Source organism: Ovis aries, chromosome 11, assembly GCF_016772045.2.
Source record: "Ovis aries strain OAR_USU_Benz2616 breed Rambouillet chromosome 11, ARS-UI_Ramb_v3.0, whole genome shotgun sequence".
Taxonomy (NCBI): Eukaryota; Metazoa; Chordata; class Mammalia; order Artiodactyla; family Bovidae; genus Ovis; species Ovis aries.
The window spans coordinates 19,417,424-19,441,384 of NC_056064.1; the positions used below are offsets into that span (position 1 = coordinate 19,417,424).

Sequence of the window (23,961 nt, forward strand, 5' to 3'; positions counted from 1 at the left end):
TGACAACACACTTAAGTCAATTCCATATCTTGCCTATTGCGAAGAGTGCTGCACTGAACAGGGGAGTACAGATCTCTCTGCCATATCCTGATTTCAATTCCCTTGGATACACACCCAGAAGCGGGGTTGCTGGGTCACATGATAGCTCTATCTTTAATTGTTTAAAAGGAATCTCCATGCTGTTCTCCATGGTGGCTGAACCAATTTAATTCCCATCAATCCTTGCTAACACTTAGCTCCTCTGACCAGAGTTGTAATTCTTGTACCAGAATCCCGAACAAGATGGCCTGGCTCTTGCAATGTCATAGTGCACCCTAAATTATCAAGTCGTTGATTATTACTCTCTCTCAGTCTCTAAGAGTGATGGGAATAGCTTGAGTTGAGTCAGGGGAACATTTATAGTGTTGCACCTCAGTGTTGCTTCCAAAATTGTCCTTCCTTCAACCAGGGTCTGCCTTAAAGCGTTTTGTTTCTACCTTGCCAAAATTTAAATTTTCAGCTCGCTGCGTGTGGCGGATGGTCTCCAAAGGCGGCCACCATCAATGTCTCTCTCCATTGTATGTGCATGCTACTCCTTCCATCAAGATGTAAAGTCTAGGAACTACGCTGGTGGTCCAGCGGTTAAGATTCCACCGTTCCAGTACCTCCGTTGCAGCAGATCCCTGGCTGGGGAGTCAGATCCCGCATGCTGCACATGGTGCAGCCAAAAGAGAGATGCAGAGTCTAGTTCCTCTTTCCTTGACTCAGGGCTAGCCCTGGGACTTGCTCCAACCAACAGAATGAGGCAGAAGCGTCATTCCAGTCCAGACTTTGAGGACATGCAAAAGGTGAAACTCACGTACTCTGAGGAAGGCAGCCACCACACAGTAAAGAAATGCATGGTCTTCTGAATGACAGACCATGTGGAGAAGCCACACAGAGGAAAACCAGGGTGCCACGCATTTAAGTGAAATCTTCCCAAACCTTTCAGCTCAGCCCAGCTACCATCTGAACAGAGTGGCCCAGCTCTCACTACTTGCCACCACCCAACCAAGCCCTGCCTGGATTCCTGACAGACAGAATAATGAGGAATAATAAGTCGTTGCCATTCTGAGCCACTAAATTTTGAGGTAACTTGTTACCCAGCAATAGATATGAAAAACATGGAAAGAATCCTTCAGGTTTTCAAGAGGTAGCTTTTGTCCTTTTCCTTGCTTCAGCATCTTAGCCACAGCCAGACCTATGTTTCAACTTGTCTTCATGCTTCCCAGAAGGGCTTGAAGATCTTTGTGCAAACAGAAGCCCTGGTCACTTCTGAAATGTGCCCTGACATGCCAGCCCCCACATGTGACATGAAAATATGACTCCTCCTTTCTCCTCACATTTCTTTTCTGATAGAAGTTTTTAGGAAGTTAAAATGAGTTTGCTTTCCCTAATCAGTGAAATAATGTATGTGTGTGCTAAGTTGCTTCAGTTGGGTCCGACTCTGTGTGACCCTGTGGACTATAGCTCACCAGGCTCCTCTGTCCATGGGATTCTCCAGGCAAGAATACTGGAGTGGACTGCCATGCCCTCCTCCAGGGGATCTTCTCAACCCAGGGATTGAACCCCTGTCTCTTACATCTTATGCACTGGCAGGCAGGTTCTTTACCACTAGTGCCACCTGGGAAGCCCAGGAAATAATGTACAGAGAGAAATCAAATTGGCCCCAGACAACCTCCAGAGCAAGGAGACCCCATGCAATTAACAATCATAGCAGCTACATTTATTTAGCGTTAGCCATGTACCAGGCTCCAGGTTAAGTATGTTACATGCAGTATCTCACTGAATCCTCAGAACAGCACTGGGAGACAGCTATTATTTTTGTCTCCATCATCCAAATGAGAAAAGTGTGGCTTAGTAACACTGAGTAACTTTCCCAAAGTCACATAGCTATTAGTCCATTTTTAACAAGATCAGACATCTTCTGGGCTGTGGTAGCCATATACACATCACAGAGACACCTCAGTTCAGTGCTTTCAGGCACAGAAAATGCTAAGGACAAGACCTCAGCACTTCCTGATCCTTTTCATTCCTTGGCATATGTAAAAAGGGACACTATAAGTATGGCATGCTGGGATAATGGGTTGAGGTTGCTTCAAGTGGAGGTGACAAACCTAGGGCACTCCAGCTGGGAAACTCAGTTAAACTTTTTGTAATCCAAAGTCACTTCATTTCCTCAAGTCTCTTTGTATCTCTTAGACTTCTAAGAGGGGATGAAAATTTTTTATACAGTTTTTAACATAACAATGTAGATAGGTTATCACCTCAGAGCCTCTGGAAGAGCAGCCTTCAGTCTCTAGAAAGGGCCCAACCTGGGAGACGTGAGTTCTTGAGATGTGACCCTGGACAAATGCCTTAGCTTCGGTAAGCTTGTCTCTCTCTGAAGAAAGGGGAGAACCATCTCACAGGATTATAAACTGAGCACAGTTGAGTGCAGAAGGCATGAGGACTGGCCCTTGTTCCCAGTAGAAAAATTCAGCTTTGGACACCACTGGAAAGAGAAGACAATTGTTTCCTTCAACAGAAACTCATCAAGGAGGGTGAGTTCAGGTTAGTCGCTCAGTTGTGTCCCACTCTTTACAACCCCATGAACCGCAGCACGTCAGGCCTCCCTATCCATCACCAACTCCCCAACCCATGTCCACTGAGTCGGTGATGCCATCCAACCATCTCATCCTCTGTCGTCCCCTTCTCCTCCTGCCCTCAAACATTCCCAGCATCAGGGTCTTTTCCAATGAGTCAGCTTTTCGCATGAGGTGGCCAAAATATTGGAGTTTCAGCTTCAACATCAGTCCTTCCAATGAACACCCAGGACTGATCTCCTTTAGGATGGACTGGTTGGATCTCCTTGCAGTCCAAGGGACTCTCAAGAGTCTTCTCCAGCACCACAGTTCAAAAACATCAATTCTTCGGCACTCAGCTTTCTTTATAGTCCAACTCTCACATCCATACATGACTACTGGAAAAACCATAGCCTTGACTAGATGGACCTTTATTGGCAGAGTAATGTCTCTGCTTTTTAATATGCTACCTAGGTTGGTCATAACTTTCCTTCCAAGGAGTAAGCGTCTTTTAATTTCATGGCTGCAATCACCATCAGCAGTGATTTTGGAGCCCCCCAAAATAAAGTCTGACACTGTTTCCACTGTTTCTCCATCTATTTCCCACGAAGTGATGGGACCCGATGTCATGATCTTAGTTTTCCGAATATTGAGCTTTAAGCCAACTTTTTCACTCTCCTCTTTCACTTTCATCAAAAGGCTCTTTAGTTCTTCACTTTCTGCCATAAGGGTGGTGTCATCTGCATATCTGAGGTGATTGATATTTCTCCCAGCAATCTTGATTCCAGCTTGTGCTTCTTCCAGCCCAGCATTTCTCATGATGTACTCTGCATAGAAGTTAAATAAGCAGGGTGACAATATACAGCCTTGACGTACTCCTTTTCCTATTTGGAACCAGTCTGTTGTTCCATGTCCAGTTCTAACTGTTGCTTCCTGACCTGCATATAGATTTCTCAAGAGGCAGGTCAGGTGGTCTGGTATTCCCATCTCTCTTAGAATTTTCCACAGTTGATTGTGATCCACACAGTCAAAGGCTTTGGCATAGTCAATAAAGCAGAAATAAGTGTTTTTCTGGAACTCCCTTGCTTTTTCGATGATCCAACAGATGTTGGCAACTTGATCTCTGGTTCATCTGCCTTTTCTAAAACCAGCTTGAACATCTGGAAGTTCACGGTTCATGTATTACTGAAGCCTGGCTTGGAGAATTTTAAGCATTACTTTACTAGCGTAAGGTATCAAGGAGGGTATCTTCTAGAAATTAATGATAGACTGGGTGGTACCCTTCAGATGCACTGGGATTTATTCAGTTTTCTCCTGGCATCTAATTTCATTTTCTTTTTAGGAGTTTTATTGAGATGTAATTCACATACCACACAATTCACTCATTTAAAGTACACAATTCAGTGGTTTCTGACATACTCAAGAGTTATACAATCATGATCTAGTTTTAAAATATTTTCATCACTCCATAAAGAAACCCCGTACCAATTAGCAGTCACTCTTGCTCCTCCCAGTACCTATGTCCCAAGCCTCTAAGTTAACCTGCTTTATGTCGCCATAGATCTGCCTGTTATGGACATTTCACATAAATGGAATCATGCAGCTTCGCATTCTGTGACTAGCTTCTTTCATTTAGCATAGCAAGGTTCACCCGTATCGCAGGGTGTATCCGGGCTTCATTCCTTTTCATTATTATTGTATGACTACACTGCATTTCCTCATCTATTCATCAGTTGATGGATATTTGGGTTCTTTGCTTTTCTTGTCGCTATTATGAATAACACCATGAGCATTCATGTACAAGTGTTTTGTGTGGATGCGTGTCATTTCCCTTGCGTACATACACAGGAGTAGAATCACTGAGTCATGTGGTAACTCCACATTTAACATTTTGGAAAACTTCAGAACTGTTTTCCAAAGCAGCTGCAATGTTTGACATTCCCACCAGTAGTATATCAACGTTCCAAGCTCCACAAGCAGTGGTTTCTAACACAGCCAATTATGTACAGGGGCCCCCGGACCAGAGAGATGAAATCAACAGCATAGCTAAGATGAAGAATCAGATAAGAATGTTTATTTACCTACATGCCTAGAGGTTGGAAGTTGAACCTAGAAGACAGGTTGGCCCCCTGGGAAAATCTTATCACTCCCATTAAAGAATTTTAAAGATTCAGGGTAATCAGTTCAGTTCAGTCGCTCAGTCGTGTCCAACTCTTTGCGACCCCATGAATCGCAGCACGCCAGGCCTCCCTGTCCATCGCCAACTCTCAGAATTCACTCAGACTCACGTCCATAGAGTTGGTGATGCCATCCAGCCATCTCATCCTCTGTTGACCCCTTCTCCTCCTGCCCCCAATCCCTCCCAGCATCAAAGTCTTTTCCAATGAGTCAACTCTTCGCATCAGGTAGCCAAAGTACTGGAGTTTCAGCTTTAGCATCATTCCTTCCAAAGGTGCAAACATCAGAAAAACATATTTTCAAAGTGATTAACCACTTCTCAGCCAGCAAATGTTATGTCATGTTTATAAATGTGGGTTAATGTCTATAAACAGAAACTTGATAGGGGGGGAAAAAAAAACTTATTCAGTTTGATTAAAAACTAGATTGCTGTGGATAGTCAAAAGTGCCCAAAATGAAATCTCTCCATATCTCCAGAAACCATACAGATCAATAAGGAGAGGAAATTAAAACACCCATAACCCAACCTTTTTGACTATGCCAAAGGCTTTGACTGTGTGGATCACAATCAACTGTGGAAAATTCTGAAAGAGATGGGAAGACCAGACCACCTGACCTGTCTCTTGAGAAAACTATATGCATGTCAGGAAGCAACAGTTAGAACTGGACATGGAACAACAGACTGGTTCAAATAGGAAAAGGAGTACGTCAAGGCTGTATATTGTCACCCTGCTTATTTAACTTCTATGCAGAGTACATCATGAGAAATGCTGGGCTGGAAGAAGCACAAGCTGGAATCAAGATTGCTGGGAGAAATATCAATCACCTCAGATATGCAGATGACACCACCCTTATGGCAGAAAGTGAAGAGGAACTAAAAAGCCTCGCTGTAAGTGAAAGAGCAGGGTGAAAAAGTTGGCTTAAAGCTCAATATTCAGAAAACTAAGATCATGGCATCTGGTCCCATCACTTCATGGGAAATAGATGGGGAAACAGTGTCAGACTTTTTTTGGGGGGCTCCAAAATTACTGCAGATGGTGATTGCAGCCATGAAATTAAAAGACACTTACTCCTTGGAAGGAAAGTTATGACCAATCTAGACAGCATATTTAAAAGCAGAGACGTTACTTTGCCAACAAAGGTCCATCTAGTCAAGGCTATGGTTTTTCCAGCAGTCATGTATGGATGTGAGAGTTGGGCTGAGTGCTGAAGAATTGATGCCTTTGAACTGTGGTGTTGGAGAAGACTCTTAAGAGTCCCTTGGACTGCAAGGAGAGCCAACCAGTCCATCCTAAAGGAGATCAGTCCTGGGTGTTCACTGGAAGAACTGATGCTGAGGCTGAAACTCCAATACTTTGGCCACCTCATGCGAAGAGTAGACTCACTGGAAAAGACCCTGATGCTGGGAGGGATTGGGGGCAGGAGGAGAAGGGGACAACAGAGGATGAGATGGCTGGATGGCATCACCGACTCATTGCACACGAGTTTGGGTGAACTCTGGGAGTTGGTGATGGACAGGGAGGCCGGGCGTGTTGCAGTTCACGGGGTCGCAAAGAGTCGGACATGACAGCGACTTAACTGAACTGAACCCAACCCTGACGGAATTACAGATGGAATTTTTGATATATAAAAGGTGCTTAATGTTGTTGAACCAATGAATTAAGTAAGAAAATGTGATTGGTATCCAGATTAAGGCCCTAAACAAAGGTACCCACCAACACTCAGCAAGGAAATTATAGCTTCCCTGGTGACTCAGATGGTAAAGAATCCGCTTGCAATGCGGGAGATCTGGGTTGGATCCCCGGACTGGGGAGATCCCCTGGAGAAGGGAATAGCTACCACTCCAGTATTCTGGCCTGGAGAATTCCATGGACAGAGGAGCCTGTCAGGCTACAGTCCATGGGGTCGCAGACCCCATGGCGGGGGTTGGGGTTTGCTCAGAGTTGGACAACTGAGCAACTTTCGCTTTCACCAACATCTAGCACAGTGCCTTGCACAGTATGGCAGCTTCACAGACATTTGTTGCATGCATTGAAGTCATGATCCTTGCCTCTGGAACTCACTGGTAAAGTAGTGAGGCCTTTAATTCCATAAATACCCAGTCTGAGTCTAGGGGTCTACATGGATAGCAGTGAGTCCCAAAGGAGGGGCATGCCCTTGAGAAGGCACTGAGCTTCATTCAAGGTCGTGCTCAGTCATTTCAGTTGTGCCCAACTCTTTGAGACCCTATGGACTATAGGCCACCAGGCTTCCCTGTCCACTGGGACCCTCCAGGCAACAATACTGGAGTGGGTTGCCATGCCCTCCTCCAGGAGATCTTCCCAACCTAGGGACAGAACCCACATCTCTTACATCTCCTGCACTGGCAGGCAGGGTCTTTACCACTAGCGCCATCAAGGTCCGGGTTCTCCAAACCATCAGAATCTATTTCTACCTCCTAACTGCTATCAATGGCTGTCAATACCATGGAGACACAGCCATCTGTGGAGAGAGTGGATCCCTTCTCACTGACATCTGGGGAGGTACACTGTTCTCATTCAGCTTTGAGCAATGAATGCAGAAGAGGAGCTTCATTAGACCTCTGAAACTGACTAGGGCTCATAACCTTGAGGTTGGCTGAGCCTGAGGCCACTATGCCTGTTCACTTCAGCCACTGGACCAAAGCAGGCCTCTTGAATCACCAGTCTCACCTGTTCCCATTCCCAAACAAATGTGGGTTTTCTTACCCCCACTGCTGACCTCCCTCCCGCCCTGTCGATGCTGTTATCCGGTACCCTTGTCCCTTGCAATTAGATTCCTCACCCTCCTCAGCACCCGAACCTGTCCTTGCTCATACGTCTCTTCCTATCTGGCATGCTCTTCTTGCCTCTCTTGTTCACCTGAAAAAAACATTCTTTCCTCTATGAAGACTGAGCTTAAGCATGACGAAGGTGTTTTCTGCTTCCCCTCACATCATGTCTTCCAAGATTTTCTTCATGTTAAACGCTGAATGCAAAGCAATCAGATGACACTGGTTCTTTAAAAAAAAAAAAAAAACAATCTTAGGCAAAGTAACAAAGCCATGGTATCAAGAAAGGAGGTAAAAATCCTCTTAGTATTCTGCTTTATTCAGATTACACACAGAGACAGTGAGCTTCAAGTGCAGTCCATGGACTCCATGTGCAGTCCAAGGAATCCCCAAAATCCTTTCAGGAAATTCTCGAAGTCAAAACTGCTTCCATAGTAGTAATGAGACTTTATTTGAGCATCAGTGATAAGAACACACACACATATGTCAGTGGTTGGCCAGGAAATAATCACCACCTCCCAGCATCCCCCATTATTAGAAAGCAATAGACACTCCAACAGAAGCAGCACATCAGTCTGCCTGGCTTATCATCTTCCATCAGTGAATGCTCAAAGCTCGCCACTGGGGCAGCAGGCACACAGCTGGCCAGCGCACGGTCCCTGCCCGCAAGGGGTTCACCCTCAGACAGGAGACAAGTACACGAAGAGATGGCTGCACAACCATCTCTTCAGTCCACGCCGCCTCACCCACACAGAACAGCGTGGGACTTCCTGAGCAAGCGGTGCTATTCCGAGCCTTTGGTGAAACTGCCTGTCTGCCAGGCGCCCCCTGCCACTCCCCCACCCCAAGCTACCAAAGGCGGCCCGCCCGTGGTCCCCTCCTCTGACAGCAGGTTTCCCACTGGGGCAGATCCCACCTGGAAGAGAGATGCCTCAACCTTCACGCAAGTTCTGAAATGTTATCTTTACCTAGGACCGGACATTTCAATTAATGAGTTGAAACATGAAAGAATGATCCCTCCTGGCAGCTTTCTGTCTGCCTGCCTCTAACCCTCAACATCAAACACGACAGCACACAGTAGGGAACATACACCAGAGCTCCGACGTATTTACTTCATGATCTGCTGATCAGCTGAACGCACATGGGCGTATCTGAGTCACTGTAAGTCACGTGATTGCAAGCTCATCCTCTGGCTGGGAGTCCTCGGGGGATACTCATCACTGGTGTGGTCTCTCCTTGCATCTTCTCGCTGCTCCACCCGCTCCAGCCGGTCACCCCAACGTTCCCTGCTTGCCCTCCCCGCTTCCTCCCTCTCACCCTGCTGCTGTCCTTCCCCTCTTAAATCTAGAGGGTTTGGTACATTCACAGACCCAACTTAGTCAATCTCTTGAAAAGGGTTCAATCTCTTGAAAAGGAGCTCCCGTCTCCTCGGCTCCCCAGGCCAGGTCCTGGGTGAAGCACTTGGTATACATTAGGGCTTATGACTCCTCACTGCGGCCCCATGAGGTAGGTACAGTCATTACTGCCTGGATAGATGGGAAACCAGGACTGAAGGAGGCGAGGTGAGTTCCCCGAGAGCACTTTGTGTGGAGCTGGGACACGACACAGGTCTGCCTTCTCCACGGACTTCAGGCTCACGACAACCCTCACGACTGCTTGCTTGCTCCTCCTCCCTCGCCTTCTAAGATGGAGCTGAAGTAGGCAAGGGCTGGGCACACGCAGCCTGAACCCATCGGCGTCTACTGCAGCTGCCCTGGCATTTTTTGTTTTGGCACTCTGAGACACAACAGATCCCACGAAGATAAGGACCAGGGCTTCTGTCTCTCTGGGCTGGGAGGGTCGGTGTCAGGAAGAGCAGCTGCTGGGCGGACACCCGGGCACAGTGCAACTGTGAGGGCTCAGGGCCTGGGGTGACAAGCAGGGACAGCAGACGCACAGAGAGCTAAGAGCTGATGTGGAGCGAGCCAGAGAGACGTGGGAGCACTGCAAGAGCGCCAGAGGCCGGCTTCCTCAGAAGGACATTCACCCGCCCCACCGCATACCGTGTCCTGTGTCAGGCTCTTTGATTTCATCTAATCCTAACGAAGGAAGAAATGGACTTGAAGCCAACACCCTTGAAAAGCCAGTGAGCTGAGCTCCAAACCCAGATCAGCCTGACTGTAAAGCCCAGGCCCTGTCCTCTGCACAGGCTGCTGTGTGAGGGGACGTCAGCTCCACCTCTCAAACGACGACGTCCAGAGTAAATGAATCACTTTCAGAGCAAAATGAGAAAACACCTTTTCCCCAAAGCTCACCTCATCACCAGCTGGAAAAGCAAATGTGAAGGACGCTGGGGACACAAATGTGGCAGGAAGCGCAGTATGAGCAAACGACAGCTTCTCCTATCGCTGACTTCCTGCTCCCAGCCAACCAGGCCGGTGGATATCCCAGCACGGCTGCTGCTGCTGCTAGGGCTGGGCGAAGCGAGGGCTCTCCATGTCAATGTCTCCAAGGCAGCTGCACTCTTCACGCCCTGGAGTCTCAGTTTTTATACTGTAAGACAGAGAGATCATTAGGAGTGGGTGAGGGAACCCGGCAGGGAAGGGAGGACCCAGGAAATCCTGAGAACTGTGGTCACTAGGCCTCAGCCGCCTCCTGCAGGGGCTTCATGGAGATGGTAGGACCCTGTCAGCGGGCAGCAGATGGTCAAGTCTCTAGCTGGTACCAGTGGAAAAGGAAGCTGATGGAGTTGGGGAGACGGGACAAGAATGACACCGGAACACTGGAACTGAAAACTGTGGTGGGTCCGGCCTTCTCTTCAAGCTGAGTCTTATTCAGAGGGCAAAAAAAGCATCTCAGGTTCTAGAAGACAACATTCAGAAACTATCTGGTCTAATCCCTGAATTTGAAAAACGAATCCTAGAGCCCACAGCTGGAGGATCTGACTCAGAAGGACCGGAAGGTGGGGTATGCTCCAGCTCTCAGGCTGCTCTAATACCAAAGTGTGAGGCCCGGCAAACCTGTCTATATTCTGACTCCCTTCCTGCCTCCACCAAAACAGATACTTGAATGTTTCCTCAGTAACCCGGCCTCACCCACCCAGCTTTCCTCTCAAGGCGGCTGTCGGCTTTGGTACTATTGTTGCCAGAGACTCCTCTCTTCCGTCTTCCTGTAGCCCCATCTTAGCTTATTCAGCAATGTTAGGCAGAAGTTTGCCTTTAGGGATTGAGGATGTGCACCCCTTTGCAGAAACTGCAATGGGAGTTGCTGGGGCGGGCGGGGAAACAAACACTCATCAGTCTCAACTGTGGGGCTGGGGCGACCCCTAGTGGTCATGGAGATTATAGCCCTCAACTCCCAACTTGCAGGTGGAAACAGGAGCCAAGGGCTTACTTTGTTCAGGATCCAGTCGGCATCTTCGATGGCTCTCTTAATAATCTGCTGGATCCTCTCAGGGTTGTCCTCATCCGAATGAACCCGGAAACTCTGGGGGTTTAAGCATAAGACACAATGACTTGGCAAAAACCAGGACTGGCAGCTTCAGAGCTGCAGTCGAGGGCCAGGCATGCGGCGGGCACAGGGTATTTGGCATTGCTCTTACCCCTCCACACACAGTTATTACGATCCCGCCCTGAGGTGAGCAAACAGGCTCCAAAACCCTAACTCACCACTAGGCAACAGCAGCAGCATCTGAATCCAGGACTGTCTGACTACACAGCCTGTGCTCCTACCAGCAGGGCAGCCGTGAAAGGGAAGAGTGAGTTACCCGAGTTACCCCCGAATAAAGCTAGGTCCAAAAGTTATCAGGCAGCAGGGGCCTAACGGACGCTTCCATCTCTCTGCTGCTCCCAGGAAGCCTGCTGTCAGCGGGCTGAGCTCGCCGCATGCCTTCTCCCCGGGGAAGAACAGAGTTTCTCTGGGCCCCTGCTGGAAAGCCAGGCAGGGAGGGAAGGGGAGTGGGGAAGGGGGCTTTGGAAAATCCAGCCAGGCCCAAAGTGGCACAATGTGTGTCTGCTGTTTGCTTTGGCCAGATGTTCACCTTTGAGGACCAACATGAGACTCAGGTTCACTGGTGTGGCAGTCACAGCCCTTCAAAAGAACTGGTTACTTCTTCTGACCTGCCACTCTCCACCCTACATGCCCTCCTACTTATCTTTAGGAGCAACTCAAATGCTCACCTGCAGGAAGTCCTCTCTGATTCCCTCAGATAGTTAATTGCTCCTTCTCCATATTTCCAACAGCTCTCTGTTGCTACTTTTTTACTTTCCACATCATATTTCTATACATTTTAGTTTTTAACTTTTTATTTGGAAATAATTTATAACCTACAGAAAAACCATAAGAATAATAAGAAAGAATTCCCTACTGGAAACACCAACTGTTAATATTTTGCCACTCTGGCTGTATCATTCTCTATACGAGTTTGTATAAAAACCTGAGAAAGCATTTAAAAGTTTCAGGTATCATGCCCTTCATCCTTGAATACTTCAGATGTGTAAACACAGGCATTCTCTTACTTGACCACAGCAATCAAAATCAGAAACACTGACATAATACTATTATCTAATCTACAGTCCATATTTCAGCTTCATGAATTTCCCAGTCATCTTCTTTCTCATCTTTTTTTCTGGTCCGGGATCCAATCTGGGATCACTCCTGTCAAAATGATGTTGTGCCTCGCACTCGATTTTCACTATCCCTTCAGCTGTCTTATTCAAGCCTTGGCACAGAGTTGGCATGCCCAGATGATGCATTCCGTTTCCTAAACAGAAACCAGAGAGGAGCTGGGCTGCCCAGCACTGCTTTCTGGTAGCTCTTACTCAAATGCCACCACCCCACACCATCACCACCTGAAAGACCAGCCCTGCCGCTGCCGCTGGCCCCCAACCCTGTGACGTGTCCCCTATCACAGGAACCCCCACCCCACCCCACGCCCAGTGTACCCTGCTCGCACCTGCCTGACGGCATGCTTGTAATGCTCCTGGATGCCCTTGGTGGGCAGCTGCCGGCAACAGCGCAGCAGGTATCGGTAGAGCTGCAGCGGCGTCTGGACCAGCTCCGCCCCCGGTAGTGGGGCCATCCGCCAGACCTCAGTCCCTGAAAAACACACAGCATCACCTCTAGGCATCCAACCAATACTTTGCCCTGGCCCCCAGCTCCCAGCACTCTGGAAGGCAGGCGTATTTGACCCAGTGTGAATGGAGGCCAGATCCCCACAGAACCGAGCCCCTGAGCTCAGGCTGGGCATCAGCCCTGCAGAAGGCTCATCCCCGAGCAGGCCCACAGGGACGAAGGTGGGAGGCATGGCTGCATGCTGTGATCTTTCTTCTGGAGACTGACAACAAGTGAGAAGACCCTGCATCGCAATCATGGAGAAACCAGCTGACTTCAGGAGGAGGGAGCGGAGAGTGGAGAAGATGTCCATAAGTCTGAGCCTCACTATTCAAAGTGTGGTCCGGCAGCACTGACATCACCAGCAGCTAATTAGAAACACAATCTCACCCCAAAACAACCAGGCCTGGAATTTAACAAGATGCGCACAGGATCCTGCCTGGACCTCGACCATAGCATCTTGCCTGATGTCCCTGCCTGTAGCCTGTCACTCCCCAGCCGCCGCCACACTGACACCAGGATGAGCTCTGGGACCAGTGTGCTGGGCTCACCCCACTGTCAGATGCAAGGATCTTCTCCCAGATCCCCTGAGCCAGCAAGTAGGTCACCTCTTATGCCTATGCACACACGGCCCCCTTAGCCTGGAGCTCCCTTCCCCATCTCCTCCACCTGGAACCCGTGCTTGTCCTTCCAGGGCCAGCTCAGTATCACTTCCCCCAGGAAGCCCTTCGTGACTGTCCCTTGCTTGGTGTGTGTGCGTGGGGGGGGGGGGGGGGGGGGAAGGGGGCTGCAGTGCCCTGTTTCTGAAGCTGTTATAGCACTTCCCACATTGCCAGGGACTCACCTGCTGCCAGGCCTCCAGAGCCTGGCCCGGGCCCCAACACTTCACTTCATGCCGTTTGTGGAACTGGACTGAACAGAATCTGTTATCTCCTGTTATCTCCTCTGCACAGATTTCCCCTCTTAGAGAGAGGCTCACTGTGTTCCAAATGGAGGAGCTAAAAGACCAAGATTAAGTGGTTGGCCTTGGTTTAAAAGCAACATAAAAAGAAGACACACAACCTGCATCCCCTCTAAAAAATAAAGAACCAGAATACTAAATCTAATCTATCTTAAACTAGGAAAGGAAACTCACTGAGGAGCTAAACTAGGAGAGGAAACTAAGGAAGAGCTAAACTAGGAGAGGAAACTTACCAAGGAGCTGGTTTCAGAAGCTCTTTCATTCCATTTCCAGCATATTATCTTCCTGGTAACAATGTCTATCTCCACAGCTAAATTTCCCAAGTGCTCCTTGTATTCTGGCCTCTCACTCTCACACTGGGGTGGGCTAGTGGCTGCTGGCCCCCACCACCCATCCTCCCACCTGGTAACATCCTGGGACAAGCCACTGGGGATCCACCCTTCCAGGTCTCTGCCCCTAAGGTCTGGATGGGGCTCCACTCCAGGCCTGACCATTCAGAGCCCTTCATCTACATGGTTGCTGGGACTGGCTCACAGATGGGCACGTGACAAGCTGGTCCAATCAGAGCAGATCTCACCGCCTCTGCAGGGGTGAATGAAACGGCTCCACTTAGACTTGATGCTGAGAAGCCACCTTGCCTCCTCTTGAAGCCTGAGACTGAAGCCACATGGCAGATGGCAGAGCTGAGACCCTGAGCGACGCCAAGTCTGAAGAAGTCACCTGAGCCCAGACACCACGCCCCTGAAGACAGCCCTGCCCCTAGATTTGGGTTCGCTGTTTTGCCACTGGCAACCAAGAGGGTCCTGACTGATGGAGAGACCCAGCCCTCCCACACTCTGCGTCCCCAGTGAGCGCCGATGGCCCCAGCTCTAGGAAGAGTGCGAACAGGGCAGGGCGCAACCTGCCAGTCCAACTAGCCACACTTCAGCACAGCAGAGAGGGGAACCACATATGGTGGGGACAAAGACTTTCAAGGGCCACCCACAGAAAACATACCCGAAATCCCCAACCTGATGGGCAGGGCAGACTCCCTGGGCAGGCTTCCCCAAACTATATAAAGTGCTAATCAAACATTGTAAAATGCTAGTCGTGTAACAGATGGTTACCATCTGCAGTTTTTAAAATTAACACTTGGAGAGAATGCAACTTTGTTACATTACTTAAAAACTCAATACTTAGAAACCAACCCAGCAAGTATGGGCGGGAGATTTATTTTCAGCTCAATTATAATACTTAGTCATTCTCAGTGTTAACAAGCAGAGAATGCCTGTGTGGGTCCATCCAGAAGAGTTTAAAATGCTTTAATTTAATTTAAAGCATGGGTTCACTATTATTTAAGGCACAAGGAACTTCATATCACCATTGCTAAACCTGTAGTCAAACCCTGCAGCTAGGAAGGCTTACTTCTCACATCCTGCTCTTTGAATTTGACCTTAGCCCCTACCTTGGCTCCCTGCCTCATCAGAGACACCTCTGACTTCCCAAAGCCATCACAGAGACAGCCCGCCTTCTCCTCAATCCCCGAGCCACCGGTCTCTGTGTGTGTATGCATGTTAGTCACTGAGTCGTGTCCGACTCTTTGTGACCCCATGGACTGTAGCCAGCCAGGCTCCCCTGTCCATGGAATTCTCCAGGCAGAATACTGAAGTGGGTAGCCATTCCCTTCTCCAAGGGATCTTCTTGACCTAGGGATTGAACCCAGGTCTCCTGCATTGCAGGAAGATTCTTTACTACTGAGCCACCAGGGAAGCCCACCACTGGTCTCTGAATCCTAACAAATTCTACCTCTGGACACCCCCTCAAATCTGTCCCCTCCTATTTCCGCTGCATACACTTGGCTCAGACTCTTATCACAGCTCAGGCAGACACCTGCAAGAGTTCCCAGCAATCTACTGTCTGCCAATTTATTCTGCAATCAACAGCCAGGGTGAATCTTTCCAAAACACACATCACAGCAAGTCATGCTCCTGCTTAAAGCCCCTGATGTCCACTCCAGCCCCATCACTCATGACAATTTTCCCCAAAACATGGGACAAAGATGAAAATATTTTAAGCAGTATATGGACCAACATCTTTTTATTGTCATGCTTTGATATTTATTTTCATGTGTAATGAGAAAAAATTCCATAATTTCATAGGTATCACAGCTTAAAACAGTTTAAAAAATGAACGGGCAGAAAAGTGATTTTTTAAAATGTATCAAGCAAGTGAGAATGCAGTTGAAATCTGGATATGCCAAGAGTCATGAAAGCAGTACTGAACTTTGGAAAAGCACTGGTCTATAGAATAAATTCCATACTGCCTTCCTCCAAGACCCCCTCTTGATCTGGCCCCTTCCCACCACACCTCAACGCATCACCCACTACTCGCTACTGAGTCCAGGCAAACTTGAGCTCTGATGACACACTCCAGACACCCTGTCACAAAGAGTCGGACAGGACTGAGCGACTGGGCACACTGAGCACAGGCCACCTGGGCACAGGTCACGTGGGTATCTGCCACCTCGGAAACAGGTTCTTGCGGAGAGTTACAAAGAGCCAGATAATGAGCTCATGCACGCCTGCTGCTGCTGCTAAGTCACTTCAGTCGTGTCCAACTCTGTGTGACCCCACAGACGGCAGCCCACCAGGCTCCCCCATCCCTGGGATTCTCCAGGCAAGAACACCGGAGTGGGTTGCCATTTCCTTCTCCAATGCATGAAAGTGAAAAGTGAAAGGGAAGTCGCTCAGTCGTGTCTGACTCTTCGTGACCCCATGGACTGCAGCCTACCAGGCTCCTCTATCCATGGGATTTTCCAGGCAAGAGTACTGGAGTGGGGTGCCACTGCCTTCTCTGTCATGCACCCCTATGTGGGACTGAATCAGCCTCTTCCTACTTTGAACTTTTCTGGAAGATCTTGTTGCCTGGCCTTCCAGAAATGTCTAGATCCTTACCCAGTCCTCCAGGGATTTCCCTTGATCTCTGAGCTTCTAACACTCTTTCAATAATTTCCTTTTGGTTAATTCCTCCTACCCCAACATGGAATGAGACTCACCTCCTTATCTGTTTGCCCACAGCCTGCTGTATGTGTAGGAATCATCCTCTGCTTTCCTGTCCATCTCCCTGCCCAATCAAACCCCACGAGGGCAAGGCCTGTGTCAGACCCTCCGCCTCGGTGCCCAGGACAGCCCTGGGCGCCCAGTGGATTCCTCCATCAGTGCTTGCTGACTGAATGACCTCAAAATCCAAGCACTCCCCAAGCTTGAGAAAACAACAACTCAGCCTCCTCCCTGCCTTTTCAGTCCAAAGGTTAACAGACGGTCCTGTTCTCCTGCCCACTGTAAAGTGAGGACCACTGCCTCCTCCATGCCTCGGTACTTCTGGGCATCACCTCTGGCAGAAACACCCTACTTTCCCACCCAGATACTCCAGGCTTCTTCCAGCTTCCAGCTCATCCACAAGAACTCTTGCAGGTCACCAACACCTCCTATTTCACTGAGTCTAGAGAGGCCCTCAGACCAGAGTATCCTCAACTCCCCTCCACCACAAAAACCTGTCTTCACCTGAGAGCCAACCAAGACGCTAAGCACAGTGCAGGTTGTTTTACAACCCTCTGATGAAAAGCATTATTATCCCACTTTGCAGATGTGGAAACTGAGGCTGAAAAGTGGGCTGACGTGCCCACGAACACACAACCAGTGAGTGGTGGAGCTGGGTTGTGGGCTCTGGCTCCAGCTCCAGTGCCCCAATCTCCCTAAGTGCTTGGAGAAAAGGGGGCCTTTCCTTTTCCAAGGACTCCTTAGGCCTGGATTAACCCAACACCCTTCTCAACCATTGCCTCTTCAATCCCTCCCTATGCTCAGCCAGACTGAGCCTCTGAAAACAAAACTCTCTCATCTTTGAGCCCGTTGCTGGATATCCTTACATGGCATCCACAGAACCAACCCAAGGGTCTCGAGTATGTGTGTGTTTGTGGTGGAGTGGGGTATTGAAGACGTTCCCCAATCAACCCCAATCTCCACCCCATCTGCAACCAAATCCCCACACTCCCCACTCTTCCCAGCTCTGCCTCCTCTGTCCCTCCCACAGTGCCTGGCATGCAGTGGCCACTCAACAAAGGGGTGTCAAGATTGAATCCTCCCTCTCTCCAACAACAGTTAGGCCACTTCTCTGCCCCCGAGTCCTGACTGAGTAGAACCGTGAAGCATGCGGGCCCCACACCATGGCAAGGCTGATGTGAGGAGTAAGAGACACGCATGCCTGGTTTACGGCAGCAGCACACGGATATGACCTCCCTCTCCCAGGCCCTGCTCTGACCCTGGCGGAGCAGCAAAAGGAAAAACAGTAAGTCAAGATGCCCTTTTCGCGCTTCTATCTGAAAGAACCCGCCTGCCGATACAGGAGACACGAGAGATGCAGGTTCAGTCCCTGGACTGGGAAGATCCCCTAGAGGACGAAACGGCAACCCACTCCAGTCTTCTTGTCTGAAAAATTCCACAGATAAGAGAAGCCTGGTGGGCCACAGTCCATGAGGTCGCCAAGAGTTGGACACGGCAGAGCACACATGTCCACAATAGGAACGGCCCGCTAAAGGAAGCCTTTGGTGCAAACGGAGATCAAGAGATGTTTGTGGGTTTCATCGACTCAGTAAGCTCTCCATACATCAGAGGGGAAGGAAAAAATAGACCTTTTTTCCTTTTACATCAAACTGCAGATCAGGTGAAATTTATTTAGCTTTTTCCCAAATCAGAAGTGAGCTCTGGTTACTCATCCTGCAGCCTTTAATGAATTAGAAACTTACAGAAACACCCGAAGTAGCAGGCTCACGGGAAAAGGTGTTAACTTGAATGAATAGAAATAGTGCAAAGTAGGTCACCCTTCAAAACCAGGATGCCAAAGCCCTAAAAGCGACCTCCGCACACCAGGTGGCAAAAAATCTCTTCTTCCTGGTGGGGAGTCACCCAGTTTTTCTCCCTCAACTTCCCTCTCAGCAGTGCACTGAAGTCCTTTTACTTCGGAGCTAAGATCTGCTCTGGAAAATTTTACTCACTGTTCTGAGCTCCGCCTTTTGGAGCTAAAGTCTCCCTAACCTACTGCCAAGTCCAGACTGTCAGTATTCAAGGTCAGTCATCCCAGAACCCCAGCCTTATATTTTCCGAGATAAGCACGCTGAAAGTGCTGTAACACCCATCTCACCGACCCTCCTCTCTCTGGACACACCCCCTCATTATCCATCTCACTCTTAAACATACTCCAGAGGGAGAAACCACAGTTTGCTTGTGTTCTGACCAGCTCCGTGGGCACTGGAGCTCATGGGGCAATTCCCAGCTCCTTTACCTGGGAATGCAAGGAATGCAACCCAGACTGCCTTCTCTACTCCAGCCCTCATATGGCCCTGGCATTTGACTCAAAGGAACTTTTGTTTCCCCATCTTGTATTTTATTAATTCAGTCCGGAGTCACAATCTGCCATAATCTCTGGGGTACCAGATCCTGTCTGTTATTCAATTCAATTCACCACAATGAAAGCACAGAAACAATCACATACGAGGCACAAATGGGGCACAAAGAGACAGTAACTTCAGCAAGCTCTGTCAGCCACTCCTGCAAGGCCATTCGGAGCATCTAGCCCGTGTGTGACTCTGGACTCAGCCCTAGGAGCACAGAGGGGAGCACCTGCTGGGTTACCTGGCTCTCCTACCCCGAGCTTCTGCACAGCTGACGGCGTCTTACCACCTACCACTCAGGGAGTGATTAACATGTGCCAGGGAGGTGCTGAGAGCTCTTCATGTGTTATCTCATGTATCCTCAGAATGGTCTAATGGACGGGGTATCATTAGCCCCATTTTACAGACAAGGACTGGAACTCTAGAGGTAAGCAACTTGCCAGAGGCCACACAGCTAGTACACGGGCAGGTGAGGAATCAAACCTAGGCCTATTTTATTCCAAAATCCATGCCCTTACCTGCTCCTAACACCACCTATGTCCATATCTGAGACACTCACAAATGTCCAGATCAGTGCTAAGGACCCCAACGAGAACTCTCCCCAGGGCTTGTCAAGACCAGGTCCTAGCATCCATGGAAGCACTTGACTATACTATGTCCAGCTCCTGTTTTCCAACCTTCTCCATAAACCCTTGTTCCATGCTTTTCAGAAACCCAAGAACCTCATCTATGGCTTCCCCCTGAATACAGATGAAAACACAAGTCCCAAGACTAATGTCACTTACACAACCAAAGGAGTAACCAGAGAAATACCAAAACAAAACAAACAAAAAAGCTCCTAGGAAACTCTGAAGAGTTTGTGGACGCTTCAAAAGAGGATGACAGAATACAGGAGAATGAGACAGAATAAAGAAAAAGAATGAAAACAAAGTCACAAAGGGAATTTCCTGGGAGCCGCACGATATCACCATCAGAGATGCTGAGAAATAGGGCTTTGGCTCCATTTAACCCCACTGTCTCTTTCCCTAACCTGTGCCCTGACAAAAAGACACCTAAAAATAAATGGGGGGAAAAGTCATACATTAAAAATGAAAGAATGGAACTACAGAAAATAATCAGAAATTCTGCCCCAATGAGCACTGATACAAGCTAAATTAAGCCTGAACAGCCCATTGTTTAAATATGCAATTATTCTTCGGGATGAGGAAAGTCGCAATACAGGAACAGAATGGTTCTGCTCCCCCCAACTCCAGGGCTCCAGCTTGCATGCACGTTCTCTTAAGTTAGAAACGGAACAACCCTTGCTCCTCCAGTCTCTCTTCACATGGTCAAGGCTCCAGCCCCATGTCCCACCCTTGAGCCTTGCAGCCTCCCTAGATACTACTTCTGTTCCCAGCTTTGTAACAATGCCTCCTAATCAGACTCTCTCCTTCCAGTCGGGCCCCCACAGTGCCGCCCACAGACACATCCTACAAAAAACATACCCTGCACCAGCCTCTGTGGAATGTTTTTAATCCAAGTCTGGTTGGATGAAGTCTGTTTCCATCTTCTCTTATGAAACTCACCTTCTCTGGCCTTCTGCCTCCTCCTCTGTACCTGGACAATGGAATATGTATTTCACGGGGCCTGGGGGGTGGGGGTGGGGGTGTTTGCAAAGATCACACAAACTCATGTCAGTACGGTGCCTAGGGCAGGGTCTGGCACAGTTGGGTACTTGGACGTCTTACCCTTCCCTACTGTACCCGGCTACCCATAGATGTCTGTGAGCTTCTGGGGGACAGAGACTCTACTGTATTAGTTACCCCTCCACAGTCAACATTGCCCGGGAACATAACAAAATCTCAATAAATGAATACTAACGGCGTCTCACTTACCAGAGAGGAACTAAAGGCAGGAGGAGGGGACTGTCCTGAAGACAGGAAGCCAGCAGGTGGCAGAGCCGGGTCTCAAACTCAGGTCCTCGGGCTCTGAATCCACAGCTCTATCACATGTGCTGTCTCATAGGATCTCAGACATCGCATTTGTAGGCCCAAACCACCCTGGGCCTTCACCTGTTAGGGGTGAACCTGGTGAGGTCATCCCCCAAAAGCAAACCAGAAACACCATCCAAAAGGTAAACACGCTGGCTGCAGAGCAGAGCAACCAGCAACCTGAGCTGAATCTAGTGATATTTAGACTGCTTTGTGCCAACAGCTTTGCCCACACAGGCCACCACAGTCTATTCGAGGGTCAAAGAAGGGAACTGGCACGGCCACCAGGTGCCAGATGATACTGGGCTGGGTATTTCAAAGGGGCTACTTAAACTGAGGCTCAAGGTCACACAGAAGAACCTGGTAAGAGCCACAGCTGGGCCTCTCTCTTAACTCAAGCTCCTTCTACACACACCAGGACTTGTCTCCAAGGGCCCTTGAGCCAAAGGCTCCTAGTTTACCATTTTCCTCTCCTGCTCCTCCTCCTTCTGGCCTCCTTGCTGGCCTTCACACACCTAACCACTCTTCAGGGCACCCACGTGGCTCACCCACCTGTGTATCCAAGTCTCACTTGAGACCTTCTCTGACCACACTACAGTCCCGCCTACTTTGCTTCACAGCATTTTTCACCACTGTATATATTTAATTATTTCTCTTTGTATTCATTCCCCCTCTGGAATGTAAGCTCCACAAGAGCAGGGAGTTAATTTTGTTCATGGCTGTATCCTTAGCAGAGTGTCTGACACACAGAAGGCACGTGCGTGTGCTGAAACAGTCATCAAGCACCCATAAAGTGCTAGATGCTGGAGTTACAGAAACAATCAAGGTGACCCTTCACCCCAAGAAATTTACACATTAACAGAGGATTAAAAAAAAAAAAAAAAACACCCAAGTATTAGCTAAATACTACAGATGGTGCAGGCTTCCCGCAGTGGCTCAGACAGTAGAGAATCTACCCGTAATGCAGGACATCCAGGTTCGATCCCTGGATTGGGAAGATCCCCTGGAGGAGAGCATGGCAACCCACTCCACTATTCTTGCCTGAAGAATCCCATGGACAGAGGAGCCTGGCAGGCTACAGTCCATAGGGTCACAAAGAACCGGACGCGCTGAATGAAGCAACCGAGCATGCACAGTGGTCAAGAACTCCCCTGCCAGTGCTGGAGACTCAAGAGATGCGGCTTAGGTCTCCGCGTTGGGAAGACCCGCCTGGAGAAGGAAGTGGCAACCCACTCCAGTACTCTTGCCTGGAGAACTCCATGGACAGAGCTGCCTGCTGGGCTACAGTCCCTAAGAGTGGGGCACGACTAAGCACGCACACGCACACCACAAAGTGGAATTCAGGTCCTGAGAGACTGGCACACGGGGTCCTTCACCCAGCCAAGGGTCAGAGAAGGTTTCTTGAGAAAGGGACATTAAATCTAAGGGACAAGGAGAGTGCGGCTGGGTGAAGGCAGGGAGAGAGGCCTGTGTCTTGTGACTAAATTAAAAAGACCCTGAGCTGTGCGCTTTAAGGGGGTGAACGGTATGCCGTGTGAAAACAAACAAAAGGAAAGATTAAGTCCTAAGGGCTCAGGAGTTCCGGCCACGGACTCGATCTGTTAGGCAGAAGAGTAGATAAAGGTGACTCCAGGTCAGCGCGCTCACGGGGTGCTGCGAGCACTCGGGCCGCGCAGGGGCCATGACTGCTTTGAAAAATTGGCAAACCGAGGCCCGACAGGTACATTTCACCAGGAGGCCCGGCGCCCGCAGACCCCTGGGCTCCTCGTGGCGCCCCCAGGGCCCCTCCCCGAAGTCTGGGGCCTTCTCCCCCGACCCCCGGTCCTCAGCCTGCCCCTGCCGCGAGGCCTGCGGCGTGTACAGGGCGCCGCACTCCGGCAGACACGGCCCTCTGGAGGCCAGAGGGTCGAGAGAGCGGCGCTGAGTCTTCCGCAGGCCGCGCCAGGTCGAGGGCGCCCCGAGGCCTCCCACTGCAGTCCCTCCCTGCCGCCCCAGGTGTCTCCGGTCCCCGCGCGCCCGCCCGCGCGCCCGCCCTCCGCCGGCGCCGAGCGGCTCACCCGCCTCCGCTGGGGAACAGCCGCCTCGCACGCGGCGGCCACGAGTGCGCCTGCGCCCCCGCCGCCGAAGCACCGCCCCCGCCAGGCGGCTGTGCGCCGAGCGCCCTCTTCCGGCCGCGCGTCTGTTCCTGGGGGAACTGTATTGGGTGCCCTTTTCCCTGATCCGAGCCCACCCTGTGAAAAAAGAAAACTGCCCAACTAACAGCCTTCTTCTCGGAGAAGGAAATAGGAACCCACTCCAGGATTCTTGCCTGGGAAAGCCCGCGGACAGAGGAGCCTGGCGGGCTACCGTCCATGGGGTCTCAAAGAGTTGGACATGACCGAGTTGCCTGAGCAACAGCCTTCTTGAAACACCCACTCTTCCTTTTGGCTTTTGCCACCTCAGAGACAGGGCTCCCCCCATTTTCCTGAATATGAATTGCTGCTAAAATATGGGTGTTCAAGGTCTGCGAAAAGGCTTGCAGGAGGACTTTTCCTAAGCCACTCGTGTTGATGACGGAATTATATTTGGATGGGAAGCTGTGTATTGAGTCATTTCATCAAATTACAGTCCCATAACACCTGTCAAAAGAATAAATATGACAGTAATAGTCATGCTTCCTTTCAGACCCATCTATAATTATAATTGAGGAAAAGAATACAGAATTTAAACTCATAGCGACTGCCAGTATCTTTCTTTGAAAATGAAATAATGCTGTTTTATTAAATAGGCTCTCCCTGCTCTCTAATGTTTCGAGCTAAAGTGCTTCTCTGAATTGATTTAAATACAAGTTTTATATCCTGAAGGAAATAAAGATGAGTCTTTATCTTAAGACAAACCCGCTGTTCAATGATGCTGCTGATCTTCTCTCAGCTGATGCCGAAAAGGGAGTTAGGTTGTTAGTGGGTAATATTGCTTCTGCTCACATC

At 49.4% G+C, this 23,961-nt stretch overlaps 1 protein-coding gene across 20 annotated transcripts; it reads right to left on the reverse strand.

The window, feature by feature from the left end:
• Positions 1-1,722: 1,722 nt before the first annotated feature.
• LYRM9 (LYR motif containing 9) lies at positions 1,723-23,083 on the reverse strand. Of its 20 annotated transcripts, none has more exons than XR_009595503.1 (7): positions 23,053-23,083; positions 20,900-21,091; positions 13,484-13,637; positions 12,482-12,624; positions 10,921-11,013; positions 9,843-10,080; positions 7,976-9,453 (listed from the first exon to the last, which is right to left on the reverse strand). XR_009595503.1 is itself a non-coding variant. In XM_060395278.1 (7 exons), the coding sequence occupies exons 5-7, from the start codon at positions 12,605-12,607 to the stop codon at positions 10,069-10,071; spliced, it is 231 nt and encodes a 76-aa protein (XP_060251261.1). In that variant the 5' UTR covers positions 12,608-12,624; positions 13,484-13,637; positions 20,510-20,621; positions 20,900-21,091; positions 23,053-23,083; the 3' UTR covers positions 7,976-10,068. The 20 variants fall into 20 exon arrangements, 16 of the variants coding, with proteins under 16 accessions (XP_060251253.1, XP_060251257.1, XP_060251264.1 ...); XM_060395278.1 differs by adding an exon at positions 20,510-20,621 and having other exon boundaries at positions 7,976-10,080; XM_060395274.1 differs by adding an exon at positions 20,510-20,621 and having other exon boundaries at positions 7,847-11,013.
• Positions 23,084-23,961: the final 878 nt, after the last annotated feature.

Bases quoted from the DNA above. Each gene is read 5' to 3' on its own strand.
- LYRM9 (XM_060395270.1), bottom strand. From the start codon at position 3,569: ATGGGAATACCAGACCACCTGACCTGCCTCTTGAGAAATCTATATGCA.